General features: G+C 36.0%; 1 protein-coding gene across 1 annotated transcript in view; it reads left to right on the top strand.

Annotated features, from left to right (window-relative positions):
* GABRA6 (gamma-aminobutyric acid type A receptor alpha6 subunit) overlaps positions 1-16,200 on the top strand; it is a 110,121-nt gene that overhangs the window by 79,572 nt on the left and 14,349 nt on the right. Inside the window, exons 2-8 of the mRNA XM_026858551.1 lie at positions 4-103; positions 1,370-1,590; positions 1,694-1,776; positions 2,364-2,507; positions 2,937-3,089; positions 3,170-3,322; positions 7,466-7,725. Of these exons, the coding sequence (XP_026714352.1) occupies positions 4-103; positions 1,370-1,590; positions 1,694-1,776; positions 2,364-2,507; positions 2,937-3,089; positions 3,170-3,322; positions 7,466-7,725 (1,114 nt within the window). The remainder of the gene's footprint in view (positions 1-3; positions 104-1,369; positions 1,591-1,693; positions 1,777-2,363; positions 2,508-2,936; positions 3,090-3,169; positions 3,323-7,465; positions 7,726-16,200) is intronic.

The following is a 16,200-nucleotide window of genomic DNA, read 5'->3' on the forward strand; positions in this document are numbered from 1 at the left end:
AAGAGACAGTCCCAGCTCAGCTCCGTGTCCCGCAGGCGCCGTCACCGAAGTCAAAACGGACATCTACGTGACCAGCTTCGGGCCGGTGTCCGACGTGGAGATGGTAAGGGCCCCGCTTGCCACCCCTGCCCTCCATTTCCCGGATTCATTACGGTGACATCCGAGTCGATCGTCATTAAAGCAGATTACGAGGCTTAATCTTCCTGACAATCTCTAGGGCCCCACAGAGCAGTTTGGCTGCAGCCGCATATAGCTATTTCCCAGCAGAGCCCTCCTGGGCAACTGGTGGCCCAGGCCCGCTAGCCTCGGGGAGGGGGGGGGCATGGATGGTCAGGGGAGCCTCTTTAGCCTCGGTGGGAAGACTGTAAGCAGCACCTGTGGCCCAACACACGTTTGCAGGAAGGCTGTGAGTAGAAGAACACCTCATGAGCAGCTGCGGGGGAATGGTGCCATTTCTGAGACAGCCGCCCCTTGCCATGCACAGTGCCCCCAAATTCAGGTGGCTGCAGGCTTGGGTGAACTCGGTCAATAACAGCAGCAGCCCCAGGTAAACATTACGCCATCGGAGTCAGGATGGTATTTCCGTTCTCATTATGGAAATTTACTTTGGTCACAATTTTTGCCCTTGTACACTTCCTCTGATACCTGCCCACCTGACCCTGCAGCCCAGTTTGCAGACAAGGAGCTCTGGGCCCCAAGTTACAACCAAAAGTTTTTCCACCTTTCTGCATCAGTCAATCTAAGAGAATGTATAACCTTGCCGCCTTACAAAATTTGCCTCTTGCCAAGGGTTAGTTCCATTTCCTAAGCAACTTCTGTCGAGAACTCCTTGAAAGAAGTCTTGCGAGAATATTACAAAGAATCCTTAACAAAAATAATTTAGATTAATATTGACTTGACACCATAATCCTACTGTGATGTGATTCACTCAAATCAGTCCTTTCTTTGTGAATATCCAAAGTAAGCTGCCGAAGAGGCACTGAGCATGTCTTTTTGTTCCTGGCAATTAAACATTGATAGTTTGATTTTGCAGTTTGAAAGGATACTAAATTAGACATTTGTATTTCCTAGACCTCAATCACTTTGAATTAATTTATTATCTCTGAGAGGACAATGAGGGTTTTTTTTCCTTATGCATATCAAATTATCTGTTCACTGATTAATTTGTAACTACTCTTTAAATAATGGGAAAATAGGATATGTTTTCATAGACTTTTTTTTTTAGTAACTACTTAATGGTAATAGGATTAAGGTTTAAGCAGTAAATTAAATGCCACTGACGTGTGTTAGGTTCTTTCATGGAGTTACTGTATATACTTGGGACTGCTGGCTCCCACACGTAAGTCAACCATGTATTTATTTTCCATAGGAATACACAATGGATGTCTTCTTTCGGCAGACATGGACTGATGAGAGGTTAAAGTTTACTGGGCCAACTGAAATTTTGAAATTGAACAATTTAATGGTCAGTAAAATTTGGACACCAGACACATTTTTTAGAAATGGAAAAAAATCAATTGCTCATAATATGACAACTCCTAACAAACTTTTCAGAATTATGCAGAATGGAACTGTTCTTTACACAATGAGGTGAGAGACTATTCTGCTTTTGGTTGACCTTTATTTTTGATTCTTTCAGCAGTATTCCTGCATATAATTTTTTTTCACTGTCATCTACTATAATGTATTCTAGACTAACCATTAATGCTGATTGTCCTATGCGGTTGGTGAACTTCCCTATGGATGGACATGCTTGTCCATTGAAGTTTGGAAGCTGTAAGTTTTTCTGTATCTTTCAGTTTTTATAGTAATACATTTGGTCTACATGTATGTGAGATCAGAATTGAGATCCTAGGACACTACTTAATGGTGTAGCTTTTTTTTATACTAGAATCTTACTTTCTCTGCTGAGACCCAGACCATTCATAAGAACATGGATTTATTTTCTGAAGAGTGACTGTTGAAGCATATTTTATTGTTTATTATTCTTTCACATCTAATAGTCAACAAGGCATAAAAGCTGTGGTACATTTACTGTATTACTTCTAGTTTTGCAAATATTTAGTCGATCTGTGGTAATCAATTTTGAAAACATTTAATTGGTCTGTGATAATCAATGTATGTGTTTTATAGCAAATTAAGAAACAAAAGTTAGTGCCTATCAGGTCCCACCTCAGCCATTCTCATGTTGCTTTTTTTGCATTTTGTCATTAATGAGGTTAGGAACTTGCTGGAACAGGATACATGTTTCTATGGGCATTTGAGCCACAAAATGGATCATGCTACTTATTTTTTCAATTGCTTATACAAAATTAATATTATTACATAATTAATAATAGTATTTTTTCCCCTCTGTTACTCAGATGCTTATCCAAAAAGTGAAATAATTTACACATGGAAAAAAGGACCCCTGCATTCGGTAGAAGTACCACAGGAGTCTTCCAGTCTCCTCCAGTATGACCTCATAGGACAAACTGTATCTAGTGAAACAATTAAATCTAACACAGGTAAGATGTAGCCATGTAGGAACTATTGACATTATAAAATATATCTTGAAAATAAATTGCGTTTTTTTTCATATAGAATCAAATTAGTTTAATTATCTTTTGCCATTTTAAAAGCTAAAGCCCTTGCAAATAATCTAACCGTTGTCTCTTAGAAGATAGCTTTTCAGTACAGTCCCTTTAAGCATACAATTTTTCATGCATTTCTTAAGAATTCCCCCTGTCTCCCTGCCCCAGTAAAAACAATACATGAAATTAATATTATTCTCCTCTGTTTCCATGTGGTCACTTTACCTTTTTTTAATCAGCTTATTTTTATTATGCACTAGGATGCCTGTAAGTGCTTTCCTCAGAACACAGCATGTAGGGTTTAAGCCAATAATGTTTACTCATTTGTTGCTAAAATGTGCTGACATACTTGTCTCTTAACAGGTGAATATGTAATCATGACCGTTTATTTCCATTTGCAAAGGAAGATGGGCTACTTCATGATACAGATATATACTCCATGCATTATGACAGTCATTCTTTCTCAGGTGTCTTTCTGGATTAACAAGGAGTCTGTTCCAGCCAGAACAGTTTTTGGTATGCTGCATTAAGGTCTTTGAACAGCTTAGCATCACATATACCATTCATTCATTACTTTCATAACTTGTTTGTTTTAGGTGAATATTCACTTCAGCTGCTCTATTTCCATCTTCAAAGGAAAATAGGCTACTATCTCATTCAGACATACATTCCATGCATCATGACTGTAGTCCTGTCTCAAGTTGTGTTTTGGATCAACAAAGAATCTGTTCCAGCAAGAACCGTGGCTGGTATTCATGTTTTGTTCTTTTATTATTCACTTCATTCACTTATTGAATCCACTGTATCAAACAGCTACTGTAATCCAGCGGGGACTGGAAAAGACAGCTAGTAGGTTTCAGTGAACAGAAGTAAATACTAAAATTAAACCAAATAATATTCAATCTGCTTACAAGGGTCAAAATTCTTTACTCAGAATGTTTGGTTAGCCAGACTTGTTTGTGATGTTTTTCTACCCCTCAATATTTTTTCATATGCAGGAAGGGACAATTTCAGAGTAAATGTCAATCTCTCCGTTTTTTAAATAGGAATTTTACTATTGATTTATTGTCTTGTGAAACCAATATGAGTTAAAGCTTTAAAAGAAAAAAATCACATGGGATGGAATTTATCTCTGACATAAGGTACCTCATCTAACGCTCATTCTGAAGTGCTCTCTTCCCCTTGTCTAAAAAGGTTTCTAAACAGCTAGCAAGGACCTTAGATGGATAGAGATAGATGAGATGAATCCTGTCAATAGAACAGGTTGGAGTTGTAATGTGAAAGGTGTGTCCATATTGCACAGCAAGGCCTTTTTTTCTTTCCAGTGCTTTGAATTAATGCTTCCAAAGCTGTGAGTTTTGTCTCCTTAATTTTTAGTGCATGCTTTGCTATTAAATTTTACACACACCTCCCACTTCAGCACTGATAAGCTCTGTAACTGCACTTGTTAAGGGGTAAACTTTCACTGACTGAATTGTTTCTAGAAAAACAATCATTAAAATACTAAGGAAAAATAATAAAACTTGTCAAAAACTTCATGAATCCATTGCCCATACATAGCCATTTTGCATCTGTACTTTTTCTTAACCCAGTATTTCTATATGGAACATTCCCTTTGTGGGACTTGTCGTCACTAACAAAAGGCAGCTATATGTTCCCTAAGCATAAATAATGCAAGTTTCATAATTCAAAATCAGTCTATAATTGTAGTAAGCAGGCTACAGAATTTGTATAATTTGATTTCAGTCAATTGGCATTTCCTACGTACATGGAGTGGTATTCATAAAAGCATTACAAATTTTCAGGAATGCTAAGTGAATACAGCTTCCTCATGTGCCTCTGAAGGAAGATCAACACTTCTGTTCTTGAAATCCCCACTGGGATTTGGGATGCAGTTTGGCATCATTAGGCACTTAAAAGTATTATTTTCTGGCAATGGGGATTTCTTTTAAGTGCTTACAAATATTAAAGTATGAGGCAATAGATTTTCAAGGATGTTTATTGCAATTGAAGCATATAATATATATAAGAGGTTTGTACACCAAGTATGATGCTACCTGATTTGGCTTTATATGCATCTCTGGACTATACAGTTACATCCTCGACATTTTGAGTAAAACTTATTTCCTGTGTAGGGGGCAGTGGAATTCAGTTCTATATGCTTGAAGTAATTTAGGTCTTTAGCTGATTCAGTAATAATTACACAGATACCCCAAACCCTGGAATAACAACTCTTAAATGTCATACAGAATTAGAAACAGAAAATATTTTATAAAAATAGTAAAATAAACATCTTTCTCAGTATTGTGGAAAATCAGACATGTTGGCATTTTAAAAGAATATTTCAATTCTTACTCTATTCTTATTTCTCACAGGCACAGTTTGAACTTATAGTCCTTACTAATTCAAAATTCCATGGATTCTGAATACTGTCATCTAAGGAAAAGAGGGCAAATTCCTTATAACATAAAATACTTCCAAGCCCTAGTAAAAAAAGGTTTAAAATGGAGAAGCAAGTCTCCTTTCTGCATCATATTGCAAATAATTTAATTATAAATTTTAAGGTTTTCTTCTATGTTTCCAAACTGTAAGTTTGAGAAAAGAGAAATTAATAGTAGAAGAATAACAATGGTATGCCCAAACCAGTTTCTCAGGACAAATTCATTTAGCAACTCTGTTTACCTCCAAAATAGATGCCAGATATCATTTGCTGGTAATATTACAATAAATACTCTGAACATTTGCAAAGATAAAATTAATGGTCATAAGTACCTACTCTTTACAGACCTGCAAGTGAAAAATGGGAGACAGAAATACTTGAAGAGGCACTTTTGTATTCTTTATAATTGTGTCACTGGAAAGAAAAGCAGATTGCTAGTATGAAATTCCTTATTTTACGTGTGTTATGTACGTCACTATGCATATACATATATATGTGTGAAGTTTTATGAAGCATGGCATTATCAGAAATGACTTAGAATAAGAAACATGGTTATCAGAGGCCTAATTTTAAGTATGCTCTGTATCCATATAGCAATGGCTATTATTTCACATTTTTATGTGCTTATATCTAGTCTGTTTCATTCCCGGCAAAAAGTTCATCTGTTATTTTGCAGAAAGATAGTAGTCAGCTTCTACCTTCCCAGCAGGTCACCCTGGGAATTCTAAATTAATATCTAGTCATTAAACTTTACTATGAAGTCTCAGATAAGGAAAGGTGTTTGGGTTTTTTTGTTGTTTCATTTTTAATAAGAAAAGATAACATATTTCAGTATTTGTATTATGTAACAGATTCTTCAAAACTTACCAAGAAGTGTTCAAAGTGGAAAGACAAGGGTAAACAATCATCAGTTACACAGTTTACCAACTGTAATTTGGCATTCAATTTGATAAAGTAGTTTTCCACATTGCAGAGCATTTCATCAATATTCACTCCGCATTGAGAGAAGTCTTATCTATATCTGTAATAGAATAGGAGTCCTATTCCTAAGTTTAAATTCCTGCTGCAGTAAGTTTTTATTCAGACACAGAATATATCATTTTTATTACTAACTAGCACATGGACAGATTCTAATCTAATACATATCATATTGAAATGTTCATTCTGGACCTTTGAAATTGAAATATATCTCAGCATACTTGTATTCATATTATAAAATGAATATGGCAGATTTGGGAGAAGTAGAGATCCTACATATTTTTATACTATTTCCTATTTGCATTTCATTAAAACATGTTAAATAATGACATTGGGACGTAGTTAACCTCAGACAGCTGGCAAGCTACATCATGTGAAAGAGTTGCAAAAAAAAAATCTGAAAATAACCGAGTCACCCTGTCTTGATGCTGCAGTATGCAATGACACTGCATCCTCTCCACTGAGCATCATTCAGAGCATATTGATTCATCATCACAACATGACATTATAACATCTTTTACTTTCCCACCTACCCTTTCCCAACTGCAGAAAAGAGCAGAAGAAGGTATTCTCCACCTTACAGTCTTTAAATACCTGCAGTTTTCACATTCTAGCAGGCATAATTATAAGTAAATGTGAGTCACAAAGGCTTATATGTTAATGAATGAGTTCGTTCTTGCAGTCTTTGCTTGTATCGGGCAGCAGTGGGAAGTAAGTATATTTCCTACATTATTAATGCTGTACACTCCAAACCCGAAAGAATAAATTCATGAATTAATGTAAAAACCACTATGGTGCCCATGAACTACACAACCAGATTTGTTCTGTGAAAATAGATGAGCAGCTCTAGAGAAGCAGCTTTTCTGTCCTTCCATATTTGGGCACTTTCAAATTAAGATACAGTTAGTGAATCTTAATGTATCCAGTGATTAAAGACAACACCACAGAGGACCAAACTCTTATTACTTGAAATATTTGGATCGTAGCCTACCACTGATTTTAATGCAGAATTTGATTCAGTGAGGGTTCTGTAAGCCATGATCTGTCTTGTGCAACAACAGGAGAAAGAGAGGATTGCTGTTGAGAAATGACAGTATGTTTATCTGGATTTCTGCCAAACATTCCACTTGCTAACTCCTCAAGTAAAGCGTCTTTCATAGTTTGAGCCTGAATTGTCTTACACCCATATTTATCACAATTCTAACCAGCTGCACCATGTAGTATGTAGTAATCTTAACCTTCAGTCTGTTCAGTGTATTAAGAAGTTTTGTTCAGAGTCTTTAGGTACTGAAGCCAGTATGTGTGAATTATTTAAGAATACCAAATACTTAGCAATCTTGTTGATTAGCTGGTACATAGGATGACAGCTAAAACCAAAAAGGTGGCTTTTTTTTTTTTTAATATGTATGAAATTAAGAGTAGCAGGGTTGAAGCAAAGTTCTAATGCCCCCATTTTCTTTCTCTTATTTTCAAGGAATCACTACAGTTCTAACAATGACCACTTTAAGCATCAGCGCACGCCATTCTTTGCCCAAGGTGTCCTATGCTACCGCCATGGATTGGTTCATAGCTGTGTGCTTTGCCTTTGTCTTCTCTGCACTTATTGAGTTTGCAGCTGTCAACTACTTTACCAATCTTCAGACTCAGAGAGCGATGAGGAAGGCAGCCAGGGCAGCAGCACTGGCAGCAGCACTATCAGCAGCAACTGTACCGGCAGAGGACGAGATTGTCTCGGTAATTGCTTGCTTTTCTGATAATAAGTATCATATAGGAAGAGGCAGCTGAAGTAGCAAATGCAAAACAATATTAAAGTGATCTTAACCTGAAACAGATTATGTAACCAGGTCATGTCTGTTTATCAAAGACATTATTCTTATTTCACAAAATGAAAAGACTTCATTTATTCATACTGTTTATTTAAATTGAGATATGATTTACGAGAGAGATGTTTATTTGGTAAGATACTTAAGGAAAGCCATTAGACTGTTACCCATAATACTTCTCTTGAGCAGTGCTGTAGGCAGTGTGGTCAGGCAGCTGTGGTTCTCTCAGTAAGTTTGCAGGATCTGTAGGACACCGTACAATGGAATGAACATGTGCATTGGCCAGATGATTATGGGATCAGTGTAGTACACTGGTACATACCATAAGTGGGTCATCTGGAAGAAGAGGAATTAGCCTTTACATAAACTTCGCATCTGTTACTTTCATAAAAATCTGTGTTGGTGGAAGCTTGGGGAAAAAACATAAATGTAAAGATTAAGGATAATTTTTACTACATGCAAAAGATAGGAAGGCTTTCCAGTATCATAAAAAGTATGTCAGAATTGCTTGTAAATATTATTCCTTGCATTTGGGCTAAGTAATGAATGCTGTCTCACAACATATGTTAATATATTTATCACTATAGCCCTCCTGTTTTCAAAATCAGTTTTACTACCACCACATTTCCCATTCTCAGAGGAATAACAGCATCTGAATGACCTTCTGCAAGACCTTTGACTGTAGTTGAATTAGGAAGTCAATCTAAGAGTAACTGAATATCAGGGCCACACCTTACCCACCATATAGTAATTTTTCACATTTGCTTATAAACAGCAGTTAAACATTAGGTACATTCAAAATGTCAAACTCTCTAATTGAGAAGTTCCATATAATAGCAAAATGAAAGCTCAACAGCATCTTGCTTCTGGTCCTCTTGAAGCTAATCAACAAATGTTTTCCACTGCAACTGGGAAGCATTGTGCTTGTAAGCCATATTGTGTTTTGCTTACAGTTTTATTAATATTGAAAAAAACCTGAAGACATTATAAGTTATAATAAAATAATTGCATTTTATTTTCACTAAATATATAAATGAAAAAGGAACAAACCTTTATACATTTTAACTCAGATCCACAGCATTTTTGTTTGTTTTTTGAACCACAGTTATGTAAAGAAAATACAAAAGAAAGTCCATCCAAAAAATTTAAAAGAAGCTTGGAAGCAAATGTTTGTAGAATATTACACTGATTTTGAAGTCACAACAGAAAGGCTGATTTAATTTTGGCAGTATTTGCAATTTCATACCTACATTTATTTTAACTAGTAAACTTTTATAATTATATTTAAACCTTACCAAAAACAATGATAGGAAAAGAGGATATGCTCTTGCCAATATTTAGGACATACTTCCCCCACTCCCCAACTCCATGATATTTGAGAAGTACTCTGGACTGAATGGGCAGAAGATTGCAACAGTAAAATAGTGTAAAATAAGAAAATACTGTTAAGACTGAAGGAACTTTAAAATGTACTAAAGCTTCATTGTTATTCTTTTATTGACTTCTTTTTGAGGGCAAGCTATCAGAAAAAAAGCTAAAGAGATCTTTATGGAGCATGAGGAAAATATTGATAGCTGCTACATAATGGAGGAACAATAGCTCTGATCTTCCCTACACACACTTCCTTATTCAAGTTTGAGTTAATCATAGGGAGGTTTCAAAGGGGGAAAAAGAAAACTACTTTTTTTTCATTGAAGTCCCTGCTGAGTGATATGAAAACAATTTGGTCTGTTTGCATGTGCTACTGCTAGTGAATTCACAGCAGGTGCTACAAAGCCACCGTCACCACCTCCCTCCCCTCCCCAATCTCTAGAAGACAACTGTTTCAAAAAATATCCCTCTGCATATGCCCATATATCTTAGAACATACTCCTGATGATTGTGGCTCCTCCAGTACTTGTGGGTGAGATTTACATGGTCATGATCATTGCAGACCAAGCTAAACACAAACTACAAAATTGCTGTTGAACAAATTAATAAAAAAAAAAGAAATTAAAAGACTTCCAAGGGCTTCATCCACAAACAAGCACAGAGCCAAACTGAAGACATACCTTCCTCATTCCTCACAACGTACAGATTTATAAGAGTAGTAAACCCTGTAACACCAAGGTCCCAAGATAAACTCAGTCTCTAAAACAGCTCACAGTGTCCACAGAATTCTACAGTCCTGATCTTGCTCAAAACTCTGTTATCCAAGACAGTAATTTTCAAGCCCTGTAAGTCCAGTACCTTTCTAGTACCAGTTCTCTATGAGACTGCACTTCTGCAGTAATAGAAAAAGCAAAATCAATATCATAAAAATGAAGGGTACTTACAATTGAAGTAAAGATGGTATAGTCAAAATGGCTTCTAGAAGAATTAACTATTGGATTTAAAAGGTCCCATTCCAGAAAGGCATTCTGGGAGTAAGGAGTAATTACAGGATAACAGATTTGAAGAAGATTTTTTTTTTCTTTTTCCGTGTGGTGAAGGTAAAGGGGAAAGAACGATTGTATGTTGTCACATAGATGGATGTACTGCCGTCAGTGACACAATTTCAGCAGAAACAGACCTGAACTACCTAATTTGAATGCTAACAGTATAGTTAGCACAGGCTGATTGCATGAGTATATGACCGGTTTCCACAGGATTATCATCCTCTACTGAGTTTTGTACTTCTATAGCTACATTACCAGTCTCAGGGCATTTATGCTTAAATAAGGCACACAGCATAATACTTCTTTCCTAATGTAGATTTAGGAACTTTTCTGAGGTCCTAATTTCCATTTTGTTGCCCCATACTCCCAACTTGTTCCATTAATTTCCCTCTACATTTTTCCATCACTTTGCTTTCCAAATTTTTCTTTTTTTTCGTTGCTACAATACCTAATTCATATCCTTTACACCTTGAGTAATTTATCTTAACTCTCTTGCTCTTCTTTTTGCCTTTTCTCCTTATTTACTCTGCCTCTTTTCTTAAAATTTGCTTTCTAATTCACTAGGAAAATAAATCTGTTAGAATCCATGTCTTGTACATTATAAAATTTTTTAAACTATGTTATTTGATTAAAAAAAAATAAAATTAGAATCTTTCCCCTCTCTCATACCCTGCACTTTGGTACCTTGTCTTTTCTAGTATGTGATTTCCTTTTCATTTCTTTTTGCTTTTTCAGATAGGATAGTAAAGTTTTTCATCCACTTGTAATGCTAGTATTTTTATTTGAGATTTTAAGTGCATGAAAGTTGGCGGTATTTTAGCTATATAAAAGGATGAAGAGTAGTGAACAGTGTGTCAAAAATGTCTTCTACATTTATACCAGTCAGATGGTACTTTTACATTGAGAAAATTTTTTAAGATTCTAAAAGTTTACTTAGTTTTGGGGAGTTCATTTGTAAAAACAAAAGTGAAAAAGTGAGATGTACTTGAAAATTTTCATGGCTGTACAATTGGCCAATTAAACTGCTACCAGTAGCAACATTAAGAGTAACAACATAGACTGTATGTTTTTAATAATGGATTATTTTAAATTGGCTGAAGAGTGGCTACAGAACATTGTGGTAGGAATAGTCTTAGGCTGTCTGAACTACTACTTTCTGTATGCCAGGAGACCCATTCTCCTGCTTTGCATAAGGGAGACAGTTCTGGTATAAATGAAAATTCAAAGGGGTTACAGAACAGCCAGTTAGAAGCTTTTGATGCTTGATTGAGGTCCGAAACTCATCAAGATAAAAATATTTACAGAATATATTCAGGTTTTTTTAATTCCAAATTAACTATATTTCCTGAAAAAAAAAAAAATCTTCAAAATACTATCAGAAAGCCTTCTTCCCCCTTCAATCTAGTTAATGTTATTTAAAATCTTGCTCTATTCAAATTAAGAAAACTTTTTTTCATGGAGTTTTATACTGTAGCCAAAAAAGCTGTATGCTCAGAAAAGAAAGGTGGCAGAAGACCAAATTCTTCTCTACTGTACTAATGAAAGTAGGAGAAATTCTGCTTAAGTCATTGGACTACACTGGTTTTTGTAAGAGAGACAATGGTCCGACTATGTGCTCAGTTAACTGATGACAGCCCAGCATGCCTGTTCAGGTTCCAGGAAAGCCACTCTGTTTCCCTCAGTTGACTGAGAGCAGAATTTGGCTTGCTGTCTTTGTCAGCTGCAGGCAATCCCTGTGTGAAATACAAAACTATGGGTGTTCCACTCCAAAATATGATGGCAACAAGCTGAGTAGTCATCTGGACCCTAAAAGAAACCTGTCTTTATTCATATGGTGAACAAGCTTGTTCTAGTATGTCAAAACCAAACATTATATGTATACATACATATAAAAAACATTATAGCATTTAGCTTTTCAATGCATTTCAAATGTGTATTTTCTATATCAGTCATATCGTTACATCATTATGGCTTCCTTTGTCCAGGAATATCCCAATAATGGAAGTTGCAGGGGAAGGGGAATTGGTGATACTGTCTGGAGTGCAGCATTTGAAGTCACGCTCTGTGAGATGGTCAGGGAGTACACACCATGGATAAAAAGAATGTGAGAGACTATATGTAAAAGGCAGAAGATTGTTACAGGGTGGTAGCTTGATTACAGTTATGATCTAAAAGACCAGTTAGTTTAACAGAAACAGCACAGAGCAGTGAAATGCTGCTGGGAGAGCTTCCTTCTCCCTACAAACAGCCTTGTACCTGTGTTTCAAAATATAATAACATGGTTTGGGCAGAAAAGGATTCTCTTTAACAACCATGCCCAACTGCAGAGCAGCCGTATGTCATGTCGGTATACAGATTTTAGTTTTCTATAATTATGTCAGAATATATTACGTTTAATGAGCATCCTAGTATAACTGAAAGGAGAGCACTTCTTTTTGGATTATCAAAACCCATTTATGAGATCATCCTAGACAAAGCTACATGCATTAAAGTCTTGTCTGAGAACATGACACTTTCAATCGAATTAGGGAAACCATCCCGCTTCTCCACAACTGCAGATTATGAAGTAGAGTATTAAAAACAAACAACAACTTTCAATTATATTGACTTTTTGTCACACCAACAAGAAGAGTAGATGCTGATTATTTGGTTCTGCCCGAGTTAAATATTTGTCTGATTGACAAAGCCAATGCAGGTCAGTAAGGAAGGTTTAGAAATAGCTGATATCACACACCAAAATAGAAAAATTCAAGATTAATTGGATTTAGACAATTTTTAATTCAACAATGATGTTTAATCTCAGCACCTTTTCTGCAGAGAGACAGTGAGGACAAAAGAAAATAAGTTAAATTATAGAAAAAAACCCCAAACAAGCCCCTCTGTTGCTGATTGTATAATTCTGTCTCATGTAGACACCCAAAGTAGTTTCTATATGCTGCAGAAATTCAGCAAAGTGTAGACACAGTGATTGTTCTGGATTGACAGTGATAAATTTCAGAGACGTATGTGACTTTGAACATTTAGATCTGCTCAAGAAGCATATATTTTGACAAAGGCTCTGTGCTAATTATATGATTTTTCTGATACGCTACATATAAATGTTAGGAAGAGACTGTACCACAGTACATTCACATTGAAAAGCGAATGACTAGGGTTCCAGTCTCTGCTCTCCTTAGTGCTTCCTGTTTTATATGACAGCAATTCTAACACAAGGGGCATGGTATATTTTTCAAAGTTATGCTTTCTGCCTTTAATGGCTTTTTAGATTTTCCATGCAAAGTAAAACAGCTTTGAAGTAATAAGGTAACAACCTTTCCCCCTAACCACCTTCACCTGATGATGAGAGAGGTGAATTTCAATCCCTGAAGGTTGAGAAAGAATTTGAACAAAGCTTTCCTATGTTCCAAATGAGTAATTTAGCGTGATTTAACCTTTCTACTAGGGTAAAGAACAAAGAAAATAAATTTGCATGCTATTCCTCAAAATATTTCTAGGAAAGGAAACAAAATTTCTCAAGAGATGCCTAAAGCTAGGACTATTAATGACTTCTAAACTATATTCAGCTTTTAATTATGCAGAACACTGTTGTAGATGTTTGCAATACACATTTTTTGAATCAGATCCCACAGATGAGATAGACAAAGACATGTCTAAATTATAGGTTTTAATGAATCTCTGGCATGAGATGGATACATAAACTGCACGGGACTGTAAAGACTGAGGTACCTTACTGCATGCCCAAAAGAAGATCTTACATAATGCGTTGAACTTTCCTGCTGCACAATGCTGCATATAGATTGTTCAGTAGCTAAGCAGAGTTTTTACAGATCACCCTGTTGAATGCAGAAGCTAAACAATGCTTAGCTCTCTCTTTGGGAGCTAAGTCACTAGCAGGTGATTTTATGTGTATATAAAAATTGAAATTACTCAAACTGTACCTACTAATGAGATAGGCAGGAAAAAAGAATGTTATATATTTAATTTAGCATTCTGCCTTGTACAGACACTGAGTTTTGGTCCTAGGTGGTTTTTTGTTTCTGTTTTTTTGTGTGCGTTTTGTGATGTCAGCAAAGTTCAATATCCTTAATCCAATAAATTATAAAGAAAAGGGGGAATAACACTTTTTTTTGGTCTAAACTTTCAGAGTTAATTCTCACAAACCTCTTTTTACTGCATTGCCCGCAGGAAAAAGAGACATAAGTGAGTAAAAGAGAGATAAGTAAGGATCTACAGATATTAATTTGTTTAAAGTTAGCCAGTATCTGAGTGCATACATAAGATACTCATGTTCTTGCTAGGTCATAAACAGATAGTGAGAATATGTATTTGCAGTACAAAGGAACAGAGAATAGTGGAGAATTTTACAAATATGAATTACAGAAACCTCTTGAGGAAAGGAAGCATAAGAACAAAGCACATTCATAAATCACAGTTAGCATCCATATACAAATCAGAAAAAGCAGAGAAAGAATTCCATTTACTCCAAGGTTATATATGCTGTATTTTTTAAAATATGGAAGCCAAGCAATTTGCTGACAGTCTCCTGAGATATTCTGAGCATAAGCAAATTCTGGTGATATTGACGAGAGTTGTGGGAGAGCAGCACCTTTATAGGCAATATGAGACTGCTTTGGGAGCTTTCTAGGGGATCAGATAGCTGAGCTGCAACAGCTTAACAGAAGCCAGGCTATACCTTACTAGCTCATATACATACCAGTCTGTCTAGTCCAGTTTTATGATATCTTACATTAAACAGTGATCTTGCAATCTGTTCTGTGTCACTGTGTAGTCACACACAGTGACAAGTTTAATTACCTGATGGGACTAACTTTCCACAGGAGTGCAAGAGTACTTCTCTGAATCAGGATTCAGTAACTTAACAAAACACTTTATTTCATTATGACAGCGTGCCATACCTCAGGCTTCTTGTTGCTCTTGCTGCTTGTAAAACAGTCCTTACTATTTGAGTGATTGGCTGTATGAACCATGCAAAATAGGCTATTCATTCCTGTTTTCCTCTCTGTGTTTTGCTAAAGTTTCATGATGTCATTGTAGGTAAACTTTGTCAAAAGTTTAAATATAGAAGACAAATTATTGTGCTTGCTGTTCAGAACTCAACTGTAATAAGAAACTAAATGGTTTTCTCTCACTGCCTCCTCCTCTTGGTTTAGCAATGAATTTCAATGAAAAACATGAGTTGTGGTTCTGGGGTCAAGCAAGTCTGGTCTACAGTCAGCTGCCACACTGAGAAACATCTTCGTTACACATCTGAGATAAATTTGGACTTAGAATTCCATATCTGGTGTAGTATACAAGAAAATAGTCTTGACCCTGACTTGCTGGATTGGCACACAAGGGTGTTAAAGACAGTGTGAAGAACTATTCAGGGACTTTCTTAACGACTTACATCAACTCTAAACCATCTCCTCAGTAGGTGAAGAGCATGACAAAAAAAATGTGGCTTTACTGAGACAGTAAAATTCACTGGTCCTTCCCAAATATTGGAACAGGATATTTTAGGTAACGAGAAGCTACTAACAGCACTCCATTGATAGAAATAGACTTAAACTGGCCTCAAAGTTAGTTAGTGCGCTCCCCAATCTCTGAGGGAGTTCACTAACACTGACTCCAGATATTCTTGTCTCCAATTTGAGATGAAATCACATTGAGATAATCCTTCTCCTATAACAATCCTCCTTCTATAGGAATTAGATTTAATAAATATTATAAATAATGACAAGCATTACACTTTTTCAAGTGCCTATTCAGATGATCACAGTGATTTTACTACCTCTACATTCCAAATAGGTTTAGTACTGAACATCATCCGCAGACCATATGCTACATCTGTTCTGCCTACTATTAACTCCATCACCTCAATACAATAATTCCTGATTCATGCTTGAATGATCCAGAGCAGAATTTGACCCACCTGATAACATAATATTACAGATAAAAATTGCTAAGAT

Source organism: Athene cunicularia (genome assembly GCF_003259725.1).
Source record: "Athene cunicularia isolate RWA chromosome 13 unlocalized genomic scaffold, athCun1 chr13_part1, whole genome shotgun sequence".
Taxonomy (NCBI): domain Eukaryota; kingdom Metazoa; phylum Chordata; class Aves; order Strigiformes; family Strigidae; genus Athene; species Athene cunicularia.